Source organism: Emydura macquarii, unplaced genomic scaffold (assembly GCF_026122565.2).
Source record: "Emydura macquarii macquarii isolate MOO-44397 ecotype Brisbane River unplaced genomic scaffold, CSIRO-AGI_Emac_v2 contig_3603, whole genome shotgun sequence".
Taxonomy (NCBI): domain Eukaryota; kingdom Metazoa; phylum Chordata; order Testudines; family Chelidae; genus Emydura; species Emydura macquarii.
In genome coordinates this window covers 3325071-3350084 of record NW_027133740.1, presented here as the reverse complement: position 1 = coordinate 3350084, position 25014 = coordinate 3325071, and the positions used below count along the sequence as shown (strand labels likewise).

Here is a 25014-nt window from a genome sequence, read left to right as displayed (position 1 = left end):
TTTTTTTGGCTTAAATTGATCAAGCTACCCTCTGGTGGAATGGGCTTGCTGTATGTGAGATCCCATTCTTGAGAATACGTAGGTTTGCCACCCATCCAGTTTTCAACCAGATGATCCGGGTTTCAGTTTGTGCGTCAGGTGCCATTTGACAAGCCCTAATGTCTGTTTTTTTTAATCTGTGGCAACCGTAAGTGGAAGAAGGAGGCAGTCTTTAGAGCCAGACTGTTCATGCAGCTTATGGTGGCATGTGGTGTGTAGGGGCAGGTCCTTGGGGAGAAGAGGCAGAAAAGGGGGTGTGGCTTCAGGGATCCAGTTACCAGCCATTAGGAAGGTGGCAACACGAAGAATATGGCACATTGCACATTTCTCTTCTTGCTACTCAGATAGTTGAATAGAATTTGCATTTAAATGGCAATGGGGCTTAATTCCAAATTCAGTGCACCAAAAATCTGGGCAGCCATGGTTGGTGCCAGACAGTTAGTTGTTTCTAAATACTTCTGACTTAGAAGAAAGCTGGGTATACAGTAGCCTGAGTTTCTTTTTGTATCTCCTCCTCCTTCGAAGCAGGGCAGTTGAGGACACTAATATGATACATAACCCAGTATTCAGAAATCCCCAGCACTATTAAGTCTCTAGATGTTTACAGAAGCCCTTAAAGAGCATCTTAGTGTAATGATATCACTGATGTACTGCCAGCAGCTGAGTAAGCATTGAAAATAGAGGGCCCAGTTCTGATCTCCATTGATCTAAATTGAGTTAGTCCTGATTTACACTGGTGACACTGAGATCAGAATTTGGCCTTCTGAGTAGAAGTCTCCTTTTAAAAATGTGGTTTATGTGTGTCATAGCACATACAGTAGCACTAGTATACTTACTGTTTATTAGCCAGTTTTTCCAAGTGCTCTAAAATACACATGCTTGCTCATTGTCTTGAAAATTATTGTGCCTCGTGGTGGCCCAGTCGAGGTTTAGCAGTCAAGTGGTGGTGAGGAAGCCTCCTTCTGCCCCCTCTCATAGGTGCTCCCCACTCATGCCCGTTTCTTTATTGTAATTTCCTCAAAATACCACCACTTCCTCAAAAAACAAGGGAAATTCACTATCCAAAAACTTTAACACAGAGTTAGGGGTGACTGGCAGTGCCTCATATCTTTCCAGAATGCAGAATGCAACTGTGCTTAAACCTCTGAAAACCAGGAATTACAGAATTAAGATTCACACTAGCCCCAGCCTGCATCCTTAACTCTGTTCTCTTTGAGTGATGCCCCATCTTGCCCTTGTCAGATGTCCTAGCACTCTTCCCTTCCAGAGGCTATGGGGCACTGCAGAGTCAGACACACACGGGCAGCAAGAGAAACTGTCAGACCATGTTCTCACTAAGGTGGAGTCACGTTTAGGGGAGGCTTAATGAACACCAGCTGGCAACACCAGGCCTATACTCAGCCTACTCTGTACAAACCACCCCTGAGTTGCTTGTTGTTACCACCTCTGGACCCTTGTTCCAGAGGAAATTCTTAGAACAACACCTGCACTTCTGTCTTGTAGCATGCTCTCTCATGTAAATATTGTTACCACTCCCTGCACAAATCTATGCAGCTGTCCCTAGTGCAGTGTAGGGCAGTTGGAGTGTGTGCAGATGAATGAGAGAAATCTGTCAGCCACAACACATAAAATGGCATTTACTTAGTCATTCTTCATGTCTGCTTATTATAAGGCAGCCCTGGCTGAAACATAATTACAGTGGTTCCCTAAGGACTCTTGCCAGCTTTAGGGGACAGAGGTGGGGTGCGGCTCGTGTATACCATATTTCTTTATTTCCTGATTTTCAGAAATTTAAGCATAGGTGCGTTTGCCGTTTTGGAAAGATACAAATCACTGCTGGTCAATCCGATTGCTGCATTTACAAAGTTTTTAGGCAGTGGATTATGAATTGCATTCAAGGGTATGCCTTTATTTCCTGTGGTACTTTGATCGTGAAACCTAATTTTTAACGTTCGAGCCAGTGTATGATTCAGACCAACGTGCACAAAAGTGATTTTCAGAAATATTTCTCTCTTCATTTGTTTTTAGCCTCAACACAATGGAATTTCTCCTCGAATGTTTAAGGCCTTCGTAAGCAAAGGGCACCTAGAATTCTCCTCCAATAGACAGCAAGACGCACAGGAGTTTTTCCTGCACCTTATAAACCTAGTAGAGGTGAGGAAGTGTTCACTACTTCTTGTAATTATCTCTGTTTGACGTGTTAGGGGATGAGAAATAGGACAGTATATGAGCTCATCATTTTTTTACAAACCCTTTAAGGCCTTCGACTACAAGAGAAAATTGCACTGTTCTAACTAAATCAGTTTCTCAACCAGTATAGTTCAGTTGGTACCATTTGAGCATCATTAAACAAGCTATGAGTGTTATAAGAAAATATGATTGTCCCTTTTGACAGCTATCGCGCTATATAATTACATGTTGTCCATATATTTATAATAATGAAATCTGTGAATGTTAAATGGACCGGGTATTATTACTACTATTCCACATATTTATATACTCTCCTGGAGCAGATAAATCACCCTGTCTAGCTCCCTTACAAATCTCAGCTGTATGTTATTGAAGCATTATGGGGAAGAAGGGTTCCCATACTGAAAGCAAAGTATCTTCTTGCTCTGTAGAATATTGTTGTATGAAATGTTACTTCCATTAAGCTGCAGTAAATGCTGTAATGCAAGAGTCAGCACTGTGAATGCTAATGCTTTGTTTAAGGCATTGGAAAGGAAATTTACAAAGGAGACAATCAATTACAATTTAAAGCATACTGCCTCCTTCTTTCCCTCTCAGGAATTAAGGGTGTTTGTTCAAGTGTTACGCTCTGTGTGAAGTTGTTCAGACCTATGTACCTAATGTTCCATCTCCCAAACAATGTGCAATGATTATGGGGGTGGTTAGTAGATATTTTCCCTGCGAGCGCCTGATAACAGACATTAACATGCACAACAAAGAGAAGGTGTATTATTTGTGTGGCATTCCAGCTGGGTAATTAGCTAAAAGTTGCTTGTTCTGTTTCAATGCAGTTTTTAGAGCAATAATCTGGTTGCTCACAGGATCCTAAAAGGCACATACTATACAACACTTTTATTGTAACCTGCCTTCTTTCTGCTCCCTACTGTTTCCTTTCACTTGATGTGGCATATCTATATTAAGGTCCCCACACTGCAAATTATACAGGATAGGCAGACACCTGTGTCTCCTCACTGACGTCAGCGGCAAGTTCCACGCTCATGCAGGGTTCTCCTGGCATGGCCTAACATGTAGCTTCTAGGGTGTGAGCTCCTTCTGGCAAGAATGGTGTCTTCTCATGTGTGAAAACACTTAGCATACTTCGGGCTCTGTAATGCTACTCAAGTGATCAGGTCTGATCTTCCCTTCAGAGAAACCGCATTGGTTCAGAAAACCCCAGTGATGTTTTCCGGTTCCTGGTGGAAGAACGCACACAGTGCTGCCAATCTAGGAAAGTCCGATACACGGAGAGGGTGGACTACCTCATGCAGTTACCTGTGGCCATGGAGGCAGCAACAAACAAAGGTAAAGTCAGAAATGTGCTGGTGCGCTGGCTTGTTGGTGCGGTCTTTCTAAAATCAATAAAGGAGGCTCTTAGGGGATAGACTAGGGTGAATGTAATGTTCAATCCCTGTGGCTGCCAACCAAGTCGGGGCAGACCTTGATCTCTGGATCTTGGAACGTAAGCATCTACTGCCTAAGCTAAAAGACCCAGTTCTGTTAGCCAGCCAGGGCTACAGCAGGCTCATCCACCTTCATAAATGGCCCATTCACATTGAGTGGGTGGTGGGCCTCATAGAAGTTGATCAAGAACACAACATTCCAAACCTGGTTGCATGCCTACAGGGTGTGTATACTCTGTAGACTCTGGGCCCCAGGTCTGCCTGAGTATTACCAACATATGGGGAAAATGCTGCAAAATGAAGGCCCCCCACTTTCAGAAAGCCTTTGACAAGGTCCCATACCAAAGGCTCTTAAACAAAGTAAGCAGCCACAGGATAAGAGGAAAGTTCTCTCATGGATCAGTAACTGGTTAAAAGACAGGAAGCAATAGGTAGGAATAAATGGTCAGTTTTCACAATGGAGATGGGTAAATAGGGTCCCCCAAGAATCTGTACTGGGATCAGTGCTGTTCAACATATTCATAAATGAACTGGAAAAGGGGTGAACAGTGAGATGGCAAAATTTGCAGACAATACAAAATTACTCAAGATAGTGAAGTCCAAAGCTGACTGAAAAGAATTACAAAGGAATCTCACAAAACTGGATGACTGGGCAACAAAATGGGAGATGAAATTCAGTGTTCATAAAGACAAAGAAATGCACACTAGAAAACATAATCCAAACTATACATACAAAATGATGGGATCTAAATTAGCTGCTGCCACTCAAGAAAGATCTGAGAGTCATTGTGGATAGTTCTCCAAAAACATCTGCTCAATGTGCAGTTGCAGTCAAAAAAACCTTACAGCATGTTAGGAACTATTAGGAAAGGGATAGAAAATAAGAGAGGAAATATAATACCGCTATATAGATCCATGGTATGCCCACACCTTGAAAACTGCATGCAGTTCTGGTCACTCCATCACAAAAAAAAAAAAAAAAAAAAAAAAATGGAAAAGGTTCAGAGAAGGGCAACGAAGATGATCAGGGGGTATGGAACAGCTTCCATGTGAGGAGAGACTAAAAAAATTAGGGCTGTTTGGCTTAGAAAAGGCACGACCAAGGGCAGATATGATAGAAGTCTATAAAATCATGAGTGGTGTGGAAAAAGTGAATGGAGAAGTGTTATTTACGCTTCCACACAATAAAAAAATACCAGAGGTCACCTGATGAAATTAATAGCAGCAGGTTTAATATAGAGAAGAGGAAGCACTTTTTCATGTGATGCAGAACTAACCTGTGGAACTCACGGCCATGAGATGTTGTGATGGCCAGAAATATAACTGGGTTCAAAAAAGAACTGGAGAAAGTCATGGAGGATAGGTTTATCAATGGCTATTAGCCATGATGGTCAGGGATGCAGCCCATGCTTGGAGCGACCTCAACCTCTGGCTACCAGATGCCAGAAGTGGAAGAAGGGGTTGATCATTCCATAATTTCCCTGGTCCCTGAATCTCTGGTATGGGCCACTTCCAGAGACAGGATACTGGGCAAGATGGACCACTGGTCTGACCTAGTATGTTCATTCTTTTATTCTTACGTTCTCCGGCATGCTTGGCTCAGTTTGCTGTGTTCAGTCCTACTTTAATCTTCCACTTAGGCAAATTATTTAACAATGAGAGTAATTAACCATTGGAACAGATTGTCACAGGATGTGCTAAATTCTTTGTTGTGTGGAGCTTGGCTATCTTCTAACAGACATACTCTAGTTGAATCACAACGTTATACAGAAATCACAAGGTGTGATTCTCTGGTTTGTATTATGCAGGAGGTCAGACTAGATGATCGTGATGGTCCCTTTGGGCCTTAAAATCTATGAATCTATGACCACTTTCGTTCTTTTCTGGAATAAGAGACTGATGAATATTAGGGGACAAAATTGAATTGAGACATTGTAGATCAGGGGTCTGGATTTCCTAATGCCAAGCCATAAGGCAGACTTCAGATGCCACGGTGACCCCTTGTGAGAAATGTCCCATATCTTGGTACCACAGAATGTTGTGTCTTCTTTCATGGATGTAACAAACACAGGGGAGAGGGATTTCCCGTAAGCGAGGCTGACGTGAGCCTAATCTTTGAAAAATATTGCAGACCCAGTGAACATGGCTACATAGATCTACTTCTTAATATTTTATATATTCCTACAACAGCTCTGTATTCAGAGATAATCTTCCCTTTTACTTGGAGCTTTCCTAGGTCAGATGCAGCAGTACGGTGGGACAGCTCTTCACTAGGATTTGCTTCAGAGTCATTTGGTCCAGGCATTCTGCTTAAACTTATCTGGAAACAGGAATCTAGCTAACTATTATAGAAAAGCTTCATCGCTTTTTTTTTATTGCAGAACAACAGATATTGCTTATAAAGAAACAGAAAAACTTTACATTTTTAAAGACTTGTATGGCACTTTTGTGACACAGCTTCTTAGAAAATATGAACCCAGATTTTCCTTTTATACTGTAACTTAGGTGCATGAGCCATCTGCACAGTCACATTGATGATAGTCTTAATAGTAAATATTTATTTATGGTAGTGCATCAGTTGGGATCAGGGCTCAATTGTGCCGAACAGCATGCAGATACAGAAAAGAGACAATCCTTGCCCTAAAGACACAACGGAAGGGAAGACCATAGGCTGCAGTATACAAGCAAATGAATGTGGGGAACAATGAGCCCAGTTTTGTTAGTTATATGTATTATAGGGTTCTTCTTTTGTTTTCTGAATTTTAATAAGGCGGGGAGTGAGGGGGCAGGGAAAGGGAAAAAGGAGGAATAGTTGCAGCTTGTCACCTGTCGAGCTAGATCAGCATGCCAGGTTTTGTAGAGACGAGTCTGGTTCAGGTAGACTTCAGTGTAATGTCTGCTTCTGATCAGATGAATTAATTGCCTATGAGCTGAAGAGGAGAGAAGCAGAAGCTGCTAGGAGACCTCCGCCAGAGCTCATCCGTGCCAAGATCCCATTTAGCGCATGTCTTCAGGCCTTTTCTGAACCAGAAAACGTAGATGACTTCTGGAGCAGTGCCCTTCAAGCAAAATCTGCAGGAGTTAAGTAAGTGTGTGGTTCCATATTAAAAGCACAATGTGTTCGTAATATAGGTTATTTTACCACTTGGCTATGATACAGAAAGAAATAGACACTGATGCAGTATGTATTTGATATAGAGGATATTTGATATTGTTGTGGATCAGGATTGGTGATAGGCCTCATGAATGTAAAAGGTTAGTACAGCTCTGTCCCACTGAGAAGTGTAGTTCACCCTACGAAAGCTGTAATGACCCCCTGAGCAATAAATAACCTTTGTGGAACTTCAGGAATGATCTTCATTTGGATGTTTATAGCAAACCTTGTTATAGCAAACCTTGTTTGTTTATTTGTATTACAACAGCACTGAGGAGCCCTAGTCATGGAACAGGACATCATTGTGCTTGTTGCTGTACGAACAACAAAAGCTATTCCTTGCTCCCAAGGAGCTTACAATCTAAGTATAGACAACAGATGGACACAGACAGACTGATGGGGGAGAACAAGGAAACAATGAGATGACATTGGTGATAGGCAGAGGTCTCAGCACACCAGCAGCCTAATCGTTGTCAAGCTTCTGTAGTCATTGTGGCAAAGGAGAGTTTTAAGGAGGGATTTGAAGTTGGATAATGAGGTAGATTTGTGGATGCTTACAGGGAGTGTAAAACTTAGTGACTTGATTCTTAAAAGTTTCTGCCCACCTTTAATCTAGGTCTGTGCAGTAGCTAGTGATCGAGCTCTATGTTGCATACAAGAGACCAGTTTGGATCTCCATCCCTGGTCTCTTGTTGCCCAGCTTTGTCTGAAGATGCTGCAAAACAGCACATGCAGTCCCTAGACCATTGGTCCCCAAACTTTTTTGGTCCATGCCCCCCTTTACCTGGTCTGCATCCCTCTGGGAGCCAGGGGCCACCGCTGGCGCTGGGAGCGAGGCCAGGGCTGAGAGTAGTGCCATGGTTGGGGCTGGGACCTGGGGGCCAAGACCGGGGCTGGAGCAGAGCTGGGGGCAGAGCGAGGTTGGGTGATGCTCCCTCCCCAACACCCATGGGCCCCACTGCGCTCCCTCTAATGTTCCTCCATGGCCCCCTAAGGGGGCACGCCCCACAGTTTGGGAACCACTGCCCTAGACAGAAGAGGGTGGAGTAAATAGAGGTACAATTTCTTTCTTGATAAGGCTGTCGGGATGAAGATTTCAAATTGCAGAAAGGGCTATATAGAAAATTTGGTTTCTGATATATGTGTCGGAATTTTAGCCAAAATACCCCAGTATGACCATCAGTGCTGCAAAGTTCGGGTACATTTGTAATACTTCATTATTGTTACTTATATGGGGCAACTGTGCATGATGCTTCACAGACAAATATAAAGAAGAGGAACCTGCCTCCATGTGGTTTACAATCTAAATTCAACCAAAGATGTAATGAAAAGAGCTCAGACACAGAAAATATTGGGAGATCCTAGGAGAACAGAAAGAGGGTTACAGCCATAGGGGACATAGCTTTCTGCTGAGAACTAGTGTTAAACAGTTGGGGTATTAGAGAAGCTTCAGAGTGTCTTCAGTAGCAATGAGGAGCGGGTGAGCCCTGGGTCCAGCAACTGGTCTGTTTTGGTTGTGTTCCTTCTATTTTTAGATCCTACAGCAATGCCAGTAATTAGATCAAGCTCTTTAGCGTACAGTTTCACCGGCTGCACCACGTAGAAAATAGACAGACAAACACACTTGGAGGAAAAGGATGTAGGGGGGAAAAGTGTTTCCATACATTAACTGTGAGCATGTCTCAAGGCAGTAAAGAATGTTCTTCTAAACAGAGCCAGGATTAGGTTGTATTTAAAAACCAAACAAAACAGGTCTTCAAATACATTTGTAGAAGAATAAAAAAAACAACCCACACTTGTTTCTCTTAATTTAACAATTTAATGTTGAAAATTAAATTGTTGCAAAAATAGCGAGCATCCATAGTGTGTGTTTCATCTATAGATCTCATTTATTAAGAAAAAGCATTGGGGTCTTTAGGTGCCTAATGCTTTGTAGATAGATTATCTAATAGCCAATATTCTTATTTGTAAAAATATAATGTCATTTATTTAAAAAAAAAAAAAATTACAGAGTCATCTTTAGATCCTCTGTAACCTAATTTCAACCTAATGCCCTAAAATTTTAGCCATGTGATTCCTATTATTATTGGGAGCTATAGAAGTGAATTCCCATATATACCACTGAAAATTTACCCTGGAAGGATCCCAGAGTATGAGCTCTGATCCCAGAGCTTGGGCTGCAACCTGAGCCTGCACATCTAGATCACAATTAAACAGCCTGAGTCCCACAAGCCTGAGTCAGCTGACATGAGCCGGCCATGGATGTTTAATTGCAGAGTGGACATACCCCCAGCTGTAAAACTTTTCATGTTAATGTGGTTTAGAGAGTGCTCTGAGGCATCACAATCTGTGCTCCATAATCTTATTGCCCTGTTTCATTGACATAACTTTCCTGTGTTTCCCAGAACATCTCGCTTTGCTTCATTTCCTGAGTACTTGGTAGTGCAGATAAAGAAGTTCACCTTTGGCCTTGATTGGATACCCCAAAAGCTTGGTATGTATCTTACATGCTTTCCTCCTCCTCATTCGGTCCAGGTTCTCTTGGAAGGCTTCTGTACGTTGCTGAGTCTTCGGTTTGTAACATAATCCAGTGGGCTCCTCTCTTCATAAAGGGCCAGACTGGAACCCCAGATCTGTGGAATCAGAAGCCAATTTTACCTCATCCCTTTTCACAGTAAAAGTGTCCTTTAACATAGTCTGAACTTCTCATTGGTGAATCCAACTAACAGTTTCAAGGAAGAGAATCATGGCTCTGTTTGTAGTATGTGTTTTGAGTTCCCCTCACTCTAGCATGTACGTCGCAATCCAGTCTACATGTGTTAGAATGCATCAATAAGCTCTTCCTTTCTGGATTTGCAGATGTTTCCATAGACATGCCAGACCTACTAGACATCAATCACCTCCATGCCAAGGGACTACAGCCAGGAGAAGAGGAACTTCCTGACATTGCCCCGCCCATTATCATTCCTGATGACCCCAAAGGTACTGTCCTCTACCTCCAGGAGCTTTCCTTCCAACCTGCCTTCCTCTTCCTGGATAGTTTGTCTCTTTTTCTTCTCTGTGCTGGTTCATGTGAAGCTTCTTTTTGGCTGCCGAGATCCAGCAATTCAGACACAGAAGCATGATTCAGAAAATTAATATAGGGTGTGGATAGGACTGGCACAGACCAATAATAATGCACAGCTGCCCTGACTTTTTTCAGAGGTGCTGTGCACCCACAGCTCCCATTGGTCAAAACCCTGGCCTGTCACACCTCTTAAGCCTTGAATTAACTTAATCCTGTTGATAGTGCTAGGAATTCACACCGTCCTCTGCAAGAGGGTAACTGAATATGTTAATTCCCTTTTTCACCCTCTCCACCCTGTCACCAGCTTGTGTTCTCATTCCCTCTAGAACCTTTACTGGTGTCAAGAATTTAAGTACATCTAGGGGAGTCTGTAGGGCTTGACTCTAAGAGAGCACTTAGTTCCTAGTACCCCTCGTTATTAGTATTGGTGTTGTTTGTGTTGTAGTAGCACGTTAGAAGCCCCAGTCAAGGAATAGGTCCAATTGTACCCATGCCTCATGAAAAGATGGTCCCTGCTCCAAAGAGCTCACACTCACTGGTGTGTAATAGATATAGAGAGCCAGATTCAGCCTTTTGAGTGCAGGCCCATGGTTCCCATTTAGCCTCACAGAATCATCATGCTTACTTATTCCAGCGCTCAGGGAATGTAACTTCAGCTTAGATGCCTACTGTAAGGTCAATGGGGGTGTCAAAAATGCACTATCTTATCTAGTCCTATCACCATCTGTTAGCTTGTATTAGACCAAGCATTCTTTGTTGTTGGTGGACTTGAAGGGGAAATGTACACTCCTTCAAACCAGATTCATTAATCTGCAGCACAGCTATGTTTAACACACAAGGGTTTATGTAGATTAATAGATTCCAAGACCAGACGGAACAATTATGGTCATCTAGTCTGACCTCCTGTATAACACAGGCCATAGAACTTCCCCAAAATAATACTCCGAAAGAGACTAAATGTCCCTCCAGAGGTTAAATTTGAAAGTCTGCCACTTGCTCATTGTAAATGGCAAGAATCACTATTTATTATTTGTATTGCAGTACAACTAGGAGCCCCAGTCAAGGGCTAGGATCCCATTGTGCTAGACACTACTACAGATGTTTAACACAATGTGACATTTTCTTGAAATAATCCATTTCTAGGCCAAGCCTGTCCAATAAAAGCAATGTTAGAGCTTGCTTCTTCTCCGCTTCATCCTGACAGTGCAATGTTTTGTAGCTAGTGAATTCATTTTATTATCTTATGACCTTAGGCACAGCATATTGAAATTTGCTTTGTGATGACTTGGGTTTTGGTGTTTAAATATTTAATGGACTACTAGAATGATGCTATTCCCTTCAGAGGATTGGCTCATTTATATACTTGGGTACTAATAGTGCTGTTACTGCAGGGAGCTTTCCAAATATGGAAGAACGCCAATCCCTAAAATGTATTTTGGTGTAAAATACAAGCTACAGGAATACACAGACCTACAGTGATTTCAGTTTTGTTTCCCCTCTCCAGACAGCTCCCCATGGTTTATCATGGCTGTCTGGGCATTCTTGAAACTTGCATTTTCACATGTAAAGGCCAAATTAGGAGCTGTGAACTGCTCTTGACTTTATCTTTTTATAAATGAAAATAAAACTTCAGACAGTTTCTGCTGCCTGACTTCAGCCATTTTGATCTCCCTGCATCCTGGCCTTTTGCTATGACGTTTACATACAGATTCAGCTACCAGAGACATTACATGCTAATGAAACAAGGGCTGGAAGAGGGGTTCACTCAGTCTTAATACAGATATTTTGTATATGCCTTTCTATATGGAACATGTACCTCGACTGGCCCCTCTACCTAGCCATCGCTATTTGGCCAGTCTCCTGTAGGTATAACCCACTGATCAGTGAGTGTATAACATGACTGGTGTGTTGGTCAAGATGGTGGCTGTCACATAAGCATCAAACAACAAATGGGCTTTGAGGAGGGCTAGGAAAGGGATGATGAGGATTATTAGCTGTATGGCTAAGTTCAAGGAAGGACTAAGTGCTAAATTAGGAACTGCTAATCACTCCTGGTTTTAACTTTCTCAGGTGCAAGTAAAACTTCTCTGCCTCATCTTGTTAATCTTGTGCCCTCTCTCTCCCAACCTATTGCTTTACATAAAGAGTCAGCTAACCATGCCTATCCTGTAATGTTTGGGTGCACAGATTATATTTTGGGGAAAGAAACAGTTCAGTTTGGTGGTATGATATTCATGACATCATGGCCTTCCTGGTTCAAATGGGGTTAGGTCAGTAATTATTCCATTTATTATTGGAATACGGTACCAGTGATGCTGTACTTTAACAAGTGTGAGATTATCTTTGTAACCTTCCAGCAACACAGTGCACGCTGCCCTTAAGACACCAGACATTTTTATTGCTTACAAAATTCGTCCTCTTTCTTTCTTTCTGATTTAGCGCTTAGCTGCCTGTCATAAAAACTCACTTCTTCTCCTTATTTTTCTTTCTCAATTTACAGATCGCATGATGAACCACTTCATGGAGCGTATGTATCTCATTTTTCTCCCACCACATTGTGCTGACATTTTGGCTTATCAAACAAATCCACAAATCCACGTTCAATGAATGATAGCTCTGTTTATGTAACTATGCGTGGCACTTTTCTCTGTGTGCATTTCCACAACACTTTGGTGTTGTACTTGTTCCAGCATTGGCTTGCATGCATTTGGGGATTTGAAGGACCCATCGTAGCAGTATGGTGCCCAACACATGAGTAGCCACTGAATCTGTAGTAATTTCTAGTGTAAAATCTGATTTTTATAACTTGGGGTTAATTTACTTTGGACTGAATCTTGGTGTGAAAGATTTCAGCCCAGATGCATTTTGTTGTCATTATTTAACTTCAAACACAGTTAATTAGATTGGAAGTGGTGCTCTGAAATTACATGTGATTTTTTTTTTGAGAGAGAGTTTTATTAGTAGCAATTTTAGGATAGTTTTAGATTTAAAAAGCTCAATTTTTAAAGTGTGTGTGGGGCCTGATCCAAAATGCATTGAAGTTAATCGAAAGGCTTCTGCTAACTTCATTGGGCTTTGGATGAGGCTCTAATTTAGCAGGTTGTCAGTATGTTTTGCAGAGAGATGCCACTTGCTGTTCTTTAAACATTGATGTTGCCCACTCAGAGTCCATCTAAACTGCAAATGGGGAAAGGAATTGGAAGGTCTGGTTATAAAATTGTTGTCCCTGATCCTGCTACATCACAGTTGGGATTTATATGCCATGATGTGACCTTAAAAATGATCTATAGCTGTCCCAACACCGTGGGTCTTTGCTGTAACACTGAGAACACACCTACTTTAGAGCTGGGAGGTCTGAGTCCCAGCTCACATAGATGTACCCACGCTAGCGCTGCTCGAGCTAAAAACAGCAGTGTAACTTGGGTAGCATGCGTGGCAGCTGGGGCTTGCTGCCAGAGTATATACCCAGGTGCTAATTTCATGTGGTATGCTGAACAACAGTGTTGCTTAGCTGGAACATTTTGGGGGTGATTATATTTTTTTGTCTCCATTTTGCAGTGTTGTTCTGTGTGCCACTGTTAAAATGCAACACTGCCACCAAAAAGAAATACATTATATTTGTATTTGAAAAGAAGCTACAGAGCATAAACAATAGCTGCTTTTCATATAGGGTGAAATTCACATCTGTTCAGAAGGTTTGCATAAAGCTGTCCCTGTGGCTTATGCCCCAGGTTTTAAGTGATATGGGAGGCCTTGAAGAATCTCTGAACAAAGTGAGGTCCGGTCCTCCTCCTGTTGACATCAATGGGAGTTTTGCCACAGTCCTCAAAGGGGGCTAGATCAGTCCTATAATGTGTCCTTTATAATTTGCAGGTCTGGAAGATCTTAGCCAATATCTCACTGTGCAGACAACGTGACCAAAAATCAGAATTATTTCTAAACAGAATGTCATAGGTGCTGCTTGTAATGGCAGCTATAGTCACAGAGAGAGAGCTATGGTATCAAGATTATTGAGGTGTCTTCATGAACTGCCACTGCTGCAGATAAGCTGCTTGGGCTCTACTGTATCAGCACTGGTGGTGTTACAGACTTGACTGTCCATGCACCAACAGGGGCAGTGGCAGATCTAGTATTCTTAAAAGCTGCAAACCCCAAGGTTTCAGTGGTGGGTGACATGTCCATTATAAATGCTCTCTGTAAAGCACTTTGGGAATTACTCAGGATGAGAGATTCTCTGTGCAAATCATTAAGACCAAAAGCTATAAATAAATCACTAATTACCATTATAGTGTTTGCATTAAAAAGCTGCTTTTTTATGGATGTTTGTTTCTTGCAGTGTTAAAATAAACCCAGTGATACAATGTATAGAAAGTAGCATCCTGTATGATGATAAATATTACAGGAACGGGCTGACTTGACTTTACATATTAGAGTATTTTCACTTGTAGCTCCAGATATTGATGAATCTTCAATGATGCAGCTAGCGGAGATGGGTTTCCCCTTGGAAGCATGTCGGAAAGCTGTGTACTATACAGGAAACATGGGTGCTGAAGTGGCTTTCAACTGGATCATTGCACACATGGAAGAACCAGGTCAGCAGTCTCAAGGGTGTGAATGAGACCTCACTCTTCTGTGCATCTTACTTGGGTCAATATCAGTTGTAACACATGATATCATATCCCTTTGAAAACTAGAGAACACAAACTTGTCATTCTCCTAATGTGCCAGAGTGTTGGTAGGACTAGTACTCATTGCTATAAACCTGATGCACAGAACCCGCTCCTCTGAAAACACTCACCAGACAGACATTGCTCGGAGAAGGCACATCACACCCATGTTGCACCAGAAGAGGTATCCTGTCCCTAGTGACAAAGTAGCTGGTGCTGGAGAAAAATGGAGTTCTACAGCCCCTTGCTGCTGATCTTGGGGTTGGAGTTGGGTAGGCAGCTGTACGCCTACCAGGTGTGGGTTGTCTGGCACTTGGGTTTCATGTTGGCCCCTGATCTGTTAAACCTGGCTTCTTTATTCCTTGGATGTGCCATCATGTAGCCATCATTGGTTTCACCTCTGTAGCATGCTGAGCTGTTACAGGCAGCGCAGTGTGGAAGAATCCACATACATGTCTTTCTTAGATGCATATTCATCTTCCTGCTTTTTTGGGTCTTCTGTGCTCCTGCTTTCCAGATTTGGCCCATAGAAATGAACTTTACATGGGCATTGTTGCTCTTCTTGAGCTTCCATTCATTGCTTGGTGATGTGTTGACAGGGGTAAAAACGTGAACTGAGTGTGTGTCTCTTCCAGATTTTGCAGAGCCGTTACTTATACCTGGCTATGGAGGAGTTGCTTCTGCCGGAGCAGCTGGTCTAGGGGCTATTGGACTAGATAACCAGCCTCCAGAAGAGATGGTAGCTCTCATCACTTCCATGGGTTTCCAGAGGAATGTAGCTATTCAAGCACTCAAAGCAACAGTGAGTGCCCTGTGTGGTCAAGAGAAATTTTGGATTTTTTTTTTTTTTAAGGATGAAAACATGTGGAAGAAAACTCATGAGATGTGCTCATGAAGGAATTCAGAATTTGCTGGTGGATGTGGGGAAACAAGGAGAACGGGGTCCTGAGGCAAGGGTGGTCCCCAAGATAGGTTGTGACAGGGGTGAGGAGCAAGGGTATATGGATTTCAGGTGAGTGTTAAGTTGGATGTAACATGAAGGGGAAGATAAGAAGAACTTGACTTCCCTTCCTATCTGTTCTGAAGTATTCTGGGTGCATGAGAGCAGAGTGTCCTGAAAATGGGGAGCTCCCCAATTCTTTTCTTTAGGGTATTTGTTGGAGGATTGCAGTCCTATCTCACATGGTTGTGACCTGACTCGCCGCCTAGTGTTATCCAGGTATAGTGATCTTGTGGCCCCCAAGAGACACCACCACGAGAGAGGAAAGGTGTCTTTCAGGGCGCTGGAGAGAAGGGAGTCTTTACCTTTCTCTTCATCTCTGTTCTGTGCTTCTCCACAGCCCACCTCTGCATGGAATGATAACTGAGAAGGTGGGGAGTTTGCAGTCTGTTAGTTGTTGTGCCTTTTTTTTTTTTACATTATCATCTCCTATTATCTACTAATATTAGAACTTCCTCAAAGAGCATCTGCTGGGCTGCTCTGCACTGCCTCTTCTCAGCTACCTTGCTGGGCTCCCACTCAGTGTGATGTGCAGGACTGCTCCAAGCAGCATAGGCACTCTCAGAGACCAGTTTCCCTTTCATGTGCAGTTCTGTGGTTTGCATACCACTTGTCCTGTGGTTTCTCCATTCAAATCACTAGGTCATTGGCTTTCACTTTTATTCCTGAGTAGCTGCGTAGGCCGTATGCTTGTGGGGATGCTACCTACAGTGCCCTAGCATGGGTGGCTGGCAGTAGCTGTTGAAAAGCTGTGCGCTTCAGGCATTTCCTTCCTATCCAGATCGCATACTCTTTCCTATATGACTTCTCAGTGCACGGCTGCAATACCTAGGAGTTCCATTTGTGGACTAGGACCCCATTGTGTTAGATGCTGTACAAACACAGCACAAAAAGGCTGCCCCTGTCCCAAAGAGCTTACAGCTGAAGTAGTGGTAAGCAAACCTTCTGTTCAAACAAAGGGATGTGCCTATCAAATTAGGTAGAGGGCAGTTACAAATGTCACCATTCCTGCATTTTGTTTGTATTGTAAACTACTATTTTGATTTAAAAGGAATTGAAATTTCTAAATTGGCTTCACTTTAAGCCATTTATTAGAACTAAAATCCTATTTTTAATCAAGCCTGGTGGAGCCATTTTTTATCAAGCCTGGTGGGGAAGGGAAGGTGCATTGGAAATTACAGCTTTGGAAACCGAATACTTAATGCTGGCTCCAGCTAAATCGTTGCGATGATTTATAGGACCGATACAGCCACTTTTCACATCAAATATGAATTTTAAAAGCCTGTATGCTTAAATTAATGCTGTTATGCCATGTAATGCAGCACCCTACCATTATTGGCAACGACATGTAGAACAGTGCGCAAGGAACCATTAGGCCTGTGTAGTGCTGAAAGTGCTGCAGGAAATCATTTAGTACTGAACAACTCCAATGATAGTCCTAGGTCAGAAGACTTGCAGAATGCCTGCTGAGTGCTCATTTTCATAGAGGCAGTGTGTATGGCTCAAATGTACTGAATTCTGTTGATCTCAGTCCTTATTCTGCTTATTTAAAGACCAGTCTTTGTGTGGCAGCTACAGTGTTGGTGAATGTTCTAATGGCTGATCTTTTGCTCATTTGACTGCCAGAATAATAATTTGGAACGTGCACTGGACTGGATCTTCAGCCATCCTGAGCCCGAGGAGGAAAGCGAATCTGCTTCGGATGTGATGGATATGGAAAATTATGCTAATGCCAACATCCTTGCAGAGGCAGGTTCAGAGGGGCCCAGGATCAAAGATGGGTCTGGAAGTAAGTTCCCCTTGAGTAGTGACAGTGCAATAAGCCTCATGCTCTTCTGTTGGCATTGATGCATCTGCTTTCACAGTGCATCGCCACCAGGAAACCTTGCTGTCCCCAGCGTCATTGGGAATCCTTATTGAATCAAAGCATCCCAATGTCTCAGTATAAGATTCTCACCTTGCCAACTCTGTATAAAATATAATTTCCTTCTTTCATTATGAGGGGGAAAAAATATGAAAATTCCAAGCCTGGAGGGAGGAGGTCCATAAAAGCTAATCAACCTAAGGATTCTGCTGTTATTACAAACCACTAGAGCTCTATGCCTTCTGGTTGATGTGTAATCTGATAATCCATTTAATAGGAATCATTATCCTACATATCCATGCATTACTTCATTGATTTCTCTAATGGTTTTCATCTGAGGCTCTCATTGCCAGAAATAATAGAGTTAAGTAAACCACAAGATGGGGCTATTGTACAACAGCCAAAGACTGTAAAGTAGGCAATGAATATTCATAAATCTAAATGTACTGGGTTGCTGCAGCACAATGGTGATCTCAGGATAGTGAGTAGCATATAACATTGCCTCTCTAAAGAACTTTCATGCCGCACACTAGTAACAGCAGTGTGTATGCTCTACTCCTGGGGGAATTTGGTAGGACTGCACGTGCACAGAATTCATGTCCTCCGCAGATTTCTTTGCTTCCCTGCAGAAAAATGACTTTCTGATGGGGAAGCAAAGGGAACCTGCAAGAGCGGTCACACTCCTCTGCCCAGCAGTGTGGGTGCATCTTTTTGGGTGCCTGGAGCAGCAGGTGGAGAGGTAAATCACTGCAGGATGGGGGTGGAGCTGGGAATGCACTGGCTGGTGGCTTCTGCCCTGTGCCAGGCTCAGCTGCTAATCCTGGCTGGGCTGGGGGTGAGGGAGGAGTGTACTTCCCCTGAACAGAGTGGCTGGGAGTGGGGCCAGGTCAGTTCCACCCCTAGAAAGCTCCCCTGGCTCTACACCGTCTCCCTCCCCTCACTTCCTGCCCCCATCATTCCTCAGCCACGGGTGGAGGGTCACTTTTTGGCAAGCTGCTCCCCTGTGCATCCAGACCCCCCATACCCAGACCTTCCTGCTGAGCCTCAGTCCCCTCAGCACTCAGAACTCCCCCACCGAGCCTCATCCCCCTGCATCTGGACCCCCACCCTTGTATCCAGACCATCCCCTACTGAATCCCACTCCTTATGCACCTGGACCATGAGCCCCCACACCCAGATCCCCACTGAGCCCCAAGCAGCTGCACCCGGACCCCCACCTCACCAAGTCCCACTCCCCCAGACCTCCCCCCTCGAGTCCCACACACCCAGACTCCCCCTGCTGAGCCCCAACCACCTTCACCTGGATCCCCCTGCAGGGTCCCATTGCCCTTGCACCTGGAACCCCCGCAACAAGCTCCTGTGCTTCCAGATCCCCACTGCACCCGAGCCCCCCACTGAACCGCCCACACCCAGATTGCCCCACACAGCACCCTCTCACCCCACGCCTGGGTCCCCCCACACTAAGCCGCTCAAACAGCATTTTTCTTCCTTTGCCTATTTGTAAATTTAGATTATTATCAATGTAAATCAATAGTTACCAAAAAAAAGTCCATACTGTGCGGCATAGGTAAATACAGAACAAGATCTCCATCCCTGCTGTCCACAAAAGCCTTTTCTTCAGTTGTTCTAACAATGAACCCTTCCTTCATGGTTTTCCTCTGGTTGAGAAACCATGCTAGCATAGCATCCTGAAGTTGTTATCCAAGGGCTTCCCCAAAATTTTAAGAATTATGTATGTTTGTGCGGGTGACGGGGTTAGAAGCCATAAGGGGATTCACTGTGTGCCCTCAGTCCAAAGGCTGTGGTAGGATATAGTCCCTGTCTTTTTTCATTTGATTTACAGTTCAGACATTCACATCCATGAATTTAACTCATTTGTGTGCACTTTGCAGAGCCAAGTTCCACCTCCTTTAGACCAGGTTGTATCTAATATCGTATCTTACACTTTAGTTATGTCTTGTGCGCATCAGGGTTCAAGTCTCTACCCTTGCTCTATCCTTTTTGTCTTTCGTATATTTTGTCATATTCTCATATGTATAAGCTGAGCTCACACAGTGTTGTCTGTGCACGCATTGATTTGTGCTGCATTAGTGTTTAGTGAAGGTAAGTGCTGCATGTGAAAGGGGACACCTACTGCTGGGTTAAAAGAAAGTGTTTTTTTGGGATTTGAAGTCTGAATCAAAGATGCTTATGTATCTGAAAATGCTCCTCTGTTTTTTTAAAAAATGTCCTTTGGTTAAGTGCTGTGGTGTCAGCAATGGAATAGTGACACTCGTCGTCTCTGATATTTTGTATGCAGGGTATGAGCTCTTTGGGTTCATCAGCCACATGGGAACATCCACAATGAGTGGCCACTATGTTTGCCATCTCAAAAAGGAGGGAAGGTGAGTGGCTTTGGGAAAGGAAGGAAAGATTTGATTTCTGGATGGCAGGCAGCTTCTGCATTGCATGTCCCCATACAAAAATGAATGAGTGTTTATCATCACACAATACATTTCTGTTATCTCACTCAGTCAATGGAATAAAGGCCACAAATGTTATAAAGAACTACACTTGGTTTTCTTTGTAATTGACATGCATGCGTGTGTGCATGCTGAGGCTACTCTAATCTGTACCAGGGACCCGGCTGATGCAGAACTTGGATTCTGTTGTGTTTGCCACCCATTCCCTCCTCCCTAGCAGTGCGCCCAGCATGCTTTAATTTCTGGCAACAGGAAACTATCTCTGATTTAGGTTAGTCCTGCTTTGACCTCCTGAGGTCCCTTCCAACTCTATCATTCTATCATTCTATGATTTGCCTGCATGGCCCTCTCCTTTCTTAATTACTTAATTACAAGAAGCCTGTTTCACCAGTTGCTTTGATTTTCATTGTTCCTCTTGTTTGTACATTGGCTGATTAGATTTTAAGCTTTTTGGGGTAGGGATCTGGGAAATTCTTTGTGCCTTGTTGGTGCACTATCAAAGGAATTAATTACAGCACTTTAATCATCTGGATACTCACCTTCCTATTTTCATTTCAGATGGGTGATCTACAACGACCTTAAAGTTTGTGCCTCAGAACGACCTCCCAGAGACCTAGGCTATATTTACTTTTACCATAGGATACCAAGTTAGGCCTCAAATACATTATTTGGCCATATGAAGCCATAAGCCTTTTTAATCTGCCAAAAAAGAAGTATTAAAATTAAAAAAACCCAAACCTTGGACTGCCAAAAAGCAAATGAAAATATGGGATATTTATAGTTTTATTTAAAAACACAGTCATTTGATGCCTTCTTAAGTGTTTGCAGGGAAATTTCTATTAAGTGGTGATGTATTGTAGGATATTTTAAATTTATATATGTTAAAGGGCATCTCAAAAATCATGCAGATTTCTAGTGGAGTTTGCAGCTAGTGCATGGAGAATATGCCTTTGTTTCATAACTAAACCACAACCCAGTTCCTGCCTTGTGGTTCAGCTATGTTCTTGGGAGACCTTTGGGGAACGTACATGTCTATGGTAGTAGCTGCCTACTGCTTCCAATTGGAGAGTCCACATTGGTTATGGATGTCAGAGATTTGCCTTTGCTTCATGTGTCATTGGAGGGGGAGGAACTGTTTTCTATCAGAGAACATGCATCAGTCACAATATTATTTTCAGTACAGTAAGGAATATCTAATATAGTACATTAGACTAGTGATACAGAATGTCTTGTTTTGCCTCTTTGATGCTTGAAATCAAAAGGCACCAATGCAAAACTTGGAAGCTGTTAATCCCTTGTCAGTGCCCGATGCATTATGCCAAATAGAAATGGTGGGTTTTATTTTATGTATTTAATATGGGTTTTTTTAAAACTCTTTTTGAAATCCTGTTGGGTTTTTTAAATTATCCCAAGAGATTCAGGATTGCAAGTGGCTGAAGGAAACAGGTATGCTGATTTGATTAAATCTCCAATGCTCAGGAATGCTCAGAGGAATTTCCTCTGAAGGAGTTAAAAAAGTGGACAGTGTCCCTTTAACTGTTACAAAGAAATTTTGCGCCCACACCAGTGACACTCCAGCTGAAACCGGCTCCATGACAAAGTGCTTGCAGTACAATTCTGCTTTCTGCCAAAGGTTGTTTAATTATTTAAGTTTCTTCCATGGGTGGAGGAAATTGCTTGGTTAAATTGCTGATTTTTTTTTTAAAGTCATAACATATCAACTTGCTAGAAACTTGCAAACACATTGATAATCTGATCTGCACAATGCACCCCTTATAAATTGGTTTCTGGTTTTTTTAGGCCACTTTCTGTTCCATTTTTTCCCATGTACTTTCCCTATTTCAATTTGAGTCATAGACAAGAATTTATTTGCAATCAGGAGGCCTGTGGGGGTTTTTAAATTGTTGTTATTGAATAGTTCTGTTTTAGAAAAAATTACAGTGATGAATGTGTAATCTTTTATGTTTCCAAAAAAACAAATTTCACAGTACGTTGGCTACTGCTGAGAGACAGTTGGTAAAATTGCCTCTTGCAATTTTACTGATCTCTCAAAATAAGTTGGAACAGTTGAAAGAATCCATGCAGAGTGCAGGAGAGGCAGGGAGTTGTAATTATATCTTCTCTGCATTTAATGTCTGCAAGTTAAATAGCAAAATGCAGGCACCTGTACACAACGAAAGGGAATCTGAATGTAGAGATTCTGGTTACAACTAGGGCTTTTTTTAACATCTGATTAAAAACTGTTCCCCAAATGTAACAAAGCCTAGTGTAAATCACAAAACATGGTAACATAGGCCTTGTTTTCCTGGTCATTTTTTCATCTGAAAAGTGGTACTAGATGTAGAGAAAAATTCTAGTGCAATAATTCTGTAGTAATGTATATGGTGCCTAATCACTGGGAAAGCTTCCACTATTTAACACCCTTCCAGGCACACTAGAATGGTGTTGTGTCACATTAGTAAGTGGCTCCCATGAGATTCAACTGCCTTGTAATTATTAAGTAGTTTATAGTGGACAAAATAAAGATTGCCAGCAAATCTACTTGTCCCTGCAATATTTTGACTATTTGGGTCAAATAGCAAACGCCTATTCGGAAAATTGAATCAGCAAAGTATGCAGTGGCACATCCTGTATTTAAAGTGAAGGAGCTGAGCTTTCAGATAATTTTTATTTGTGCTTTTGGCAGTAAAAGAAGGAAAGATCCCTTTCATACCCAGTTATATTTCAAAGAAGTGCAACAACAGCATTCTCCTCTGCCTCATGAACTTAAAGGGCTATTTATAAACTGGAAAGGTCTGGTATGCATAACCTTTTTATTTAAAGACCTTGGATAAGTTACAGACCTATGGGGTCTTTACCATGCTCATTGCTAAACTGGAAACATGGCGGGACTCCTGGGAATAAGGATGGAGCATGAACTCTCACAAACCATTTCCTTGTATATAGACCTATCTAAAACTGGAACAACCATGTGTGTGATATTAATATTATATATTTAATATCAGGCACACTTCAAAATCTAGTGGGTGAGAAGCTGGGGTAGGATAGTTAAAAGAAAAAAATTAGCTGGCTGTAGTAGGTGCATTTTTAGTGTCTGCATTTCTGAAGTCCCTTTAGTGCAAGTATTGTTCAGCACTTTGTATGTGCGTAAGCTACAAGAGGGCAAAAGTGCAGGGTGCAATAAAGGGGAAAGACTGAATGATCTTTCATGAAAATTTAGCATTTGAAAATACTTTGAAGTTCTCCAGCTGTTTGTGCATTTTGTCCCTCCATCACTTTTCTCCTTCAAATGATCAATTTACTGTAATTTCTTCTTCTCCTCCTCCTCTCTCTTTTTCTGTCTCTTTTTTTAAAGATATGACTAAAGGTGAGCAATGACATTTGTACATTTGGATGCAGTCATCTGACTCTGGAACCTAGAGTGAGAGGTCACCTGTTTGATCCATTTAAGCCTTGGTCTAGCAAAGCACTTAAGCACATGCTCAGTTTCAAGAATGTGGGTAGTCCTATTGATGTCAATACAACTGCTCTTTATGCTTAAATACCTTGCTGGATCAGGGGCAGCAGTGAGTGACTTGAGCAGTGGGTGATGGGAGGACTTGTGCTTCCGTTGGATTCCAGTAACTGTTTCAAGTGATTTTTTTAAAAATTGTATTGTGAACTTCTTGGGAGTAAAGGTTGAAAAAAAAGAATCACTTTGGCCCAGATCTGCAAAGGTATTTGGACTCCTAGCTCACATTAATATCAATAGGATTAAGGTTACTAAACACCTTTTGAGGATCTGGGCCTTTGAGCCTAAAAAGACAAGTTATTGAATCTGCTGAATACTGTGAATCAAGAGGCAAAAAGCAAACAGTTGTTTTATTGTTAGAACTGGTCATAAATTTTTGAATTATGAAACTTTTGGGAGGAAGGGAAAATTTGACAATTCCCTTCACCCCTTATTTTTTAATCCTGCTTTATTTCTAATGGCGTCTAGAACCCACTGTTATTCACGGTGTCCTCTCTCCAAAGCAAAGTTGAATGTGATTCTTAAAATCATTTTATCTTGCTAGTTAAAATGTAATAAGGATATAATCTTAATTACAAAAAAATAAAGCCTTCATCCAGTCTGGTGGCTTTGGACCTGATTCTCCTTTCCCTTTTACCAGTTCCACACTGGAGTATCTCTGCTGAGTTCAGTAGAATTATTCCTGATTTATATTGGTGTAACTGAAATCTGAATCAGGCTTTGTTTCTTCAGGACTTTCATTCTCGTGGAGGTGCAGTATGAACTGTTAACATGGGTGCATTAGGTCTTCATTGTAGAAACAGACCTCCAGCTAATTTCTTTGTTTTCCATCCCAGTGGCAGTGATCTCTGTTTTCAATACTGTCTGACTTCAGATGCATTGAAAGACTATGCAAAACATGTTATAACTGGAAATGCCTTTTTATTCCCCCAATTAATGGATCTGATCAATTTCTGATTCCTTTCACATCTTTTGAGGTTTTCTGTTGTGTCCTGGAAGTGTTTGTAATGGTTTTATTTTGCACCATTCAGCATTGTTTGCTTGAAGCACTGTTAACATTTTGGAGAGTATTTGTTTGAGATGAGAAGGGATATGAATGATATATTGTTGCAACTGTTTTAAATTAAAAAATATTCTCACATCTTGGGGATCATGTTGTCTTTTTGCCTCTTTCTTTTCTTTGAATCCTCAAGTTAACTGAGCAGCTTTTGGTGGTGCCAGTTATCAGTGTTTTGAGCATTGTGATATTTGGTGTTTTCCTTAAAGCCTCAACAACTGGAGCAGAGTAGATACATGAGAATCTCCACTTTCAATTAAAAAAAGAAAAAGAAAAAAGGTAAGTTCTAACCTTGATAGCTGTAGAGAAAAGCTTGAAAACATGACCCTAGTGCTCCCTAAAGATTCAAAAACCGAACAAGTAGAACCTAACATATTTTATTTTTTAAAAATCTCATGATTTTTAGGCCACTCTTACGATTTTTGGAGACCTGACCTGATTTCTGAGTGCTTGGGGCTGGCAATACTGATCTGTGCAAGCTCCTTCCATTCATATGTAGGTTTCTACTGCATTCTTATAGGTTAGGCCTTTCTAAATGTTTGTCTGTAACCTCTCAAATCCATC

General features: G+C 42.0%; 1 protein-coding gene across 1 annotated transcript in view; it reads left to right on the top strand.

The window, feature by feature from the left end:
• USP13 (ubiquitin specific peptidase 13) overlaps window positions 1–24536 on the top strand; it is a 72672-nt gene extending 48136 nt beyond the window's left edge. The window contains exons 11-21 of the mRNA XM_067536470.1: window positions 2068–2193; window positions 3417–3570; window positions 6579–6753; window positions 9228–9316; window positions 9682–9804; window positions 12390–12416; window positions 14338–14481; window positions 15192–15358; window positions 17183–17345; window positions 19720–19804; window positions 20441–24536. Of these exons, the coding sequence (XP_067392571.1) occupies window positions 2068–2193; window positions 3417–3570; window positions 6579–6753; window positions 9228–9316; window positions 9682–9804; window positions 12390–12416; window positions 14338–14481; window positions 15192–15358; window positions 17183–17345; window positions 19720–19804; window positions 20441–20534 (1347 nt within the window). The 3' untranslated portion in view covers window positions 20535–24536. The remainder of the gene's footprint in view (window positions 1–2067; window positions 2194–3416; window positions 3571–6578; window positions 6754–9227; window positions 9317–9681; window positions 9805–12389; window positions 12417–14337; window positions 14482–15191; window positions 15359–17182; window positions 17346–19719; window positions 19805–20440) is intronic.
• The last annotated feature ends 478 nt before the right edge of the window (window positions 24537–25014 follow it).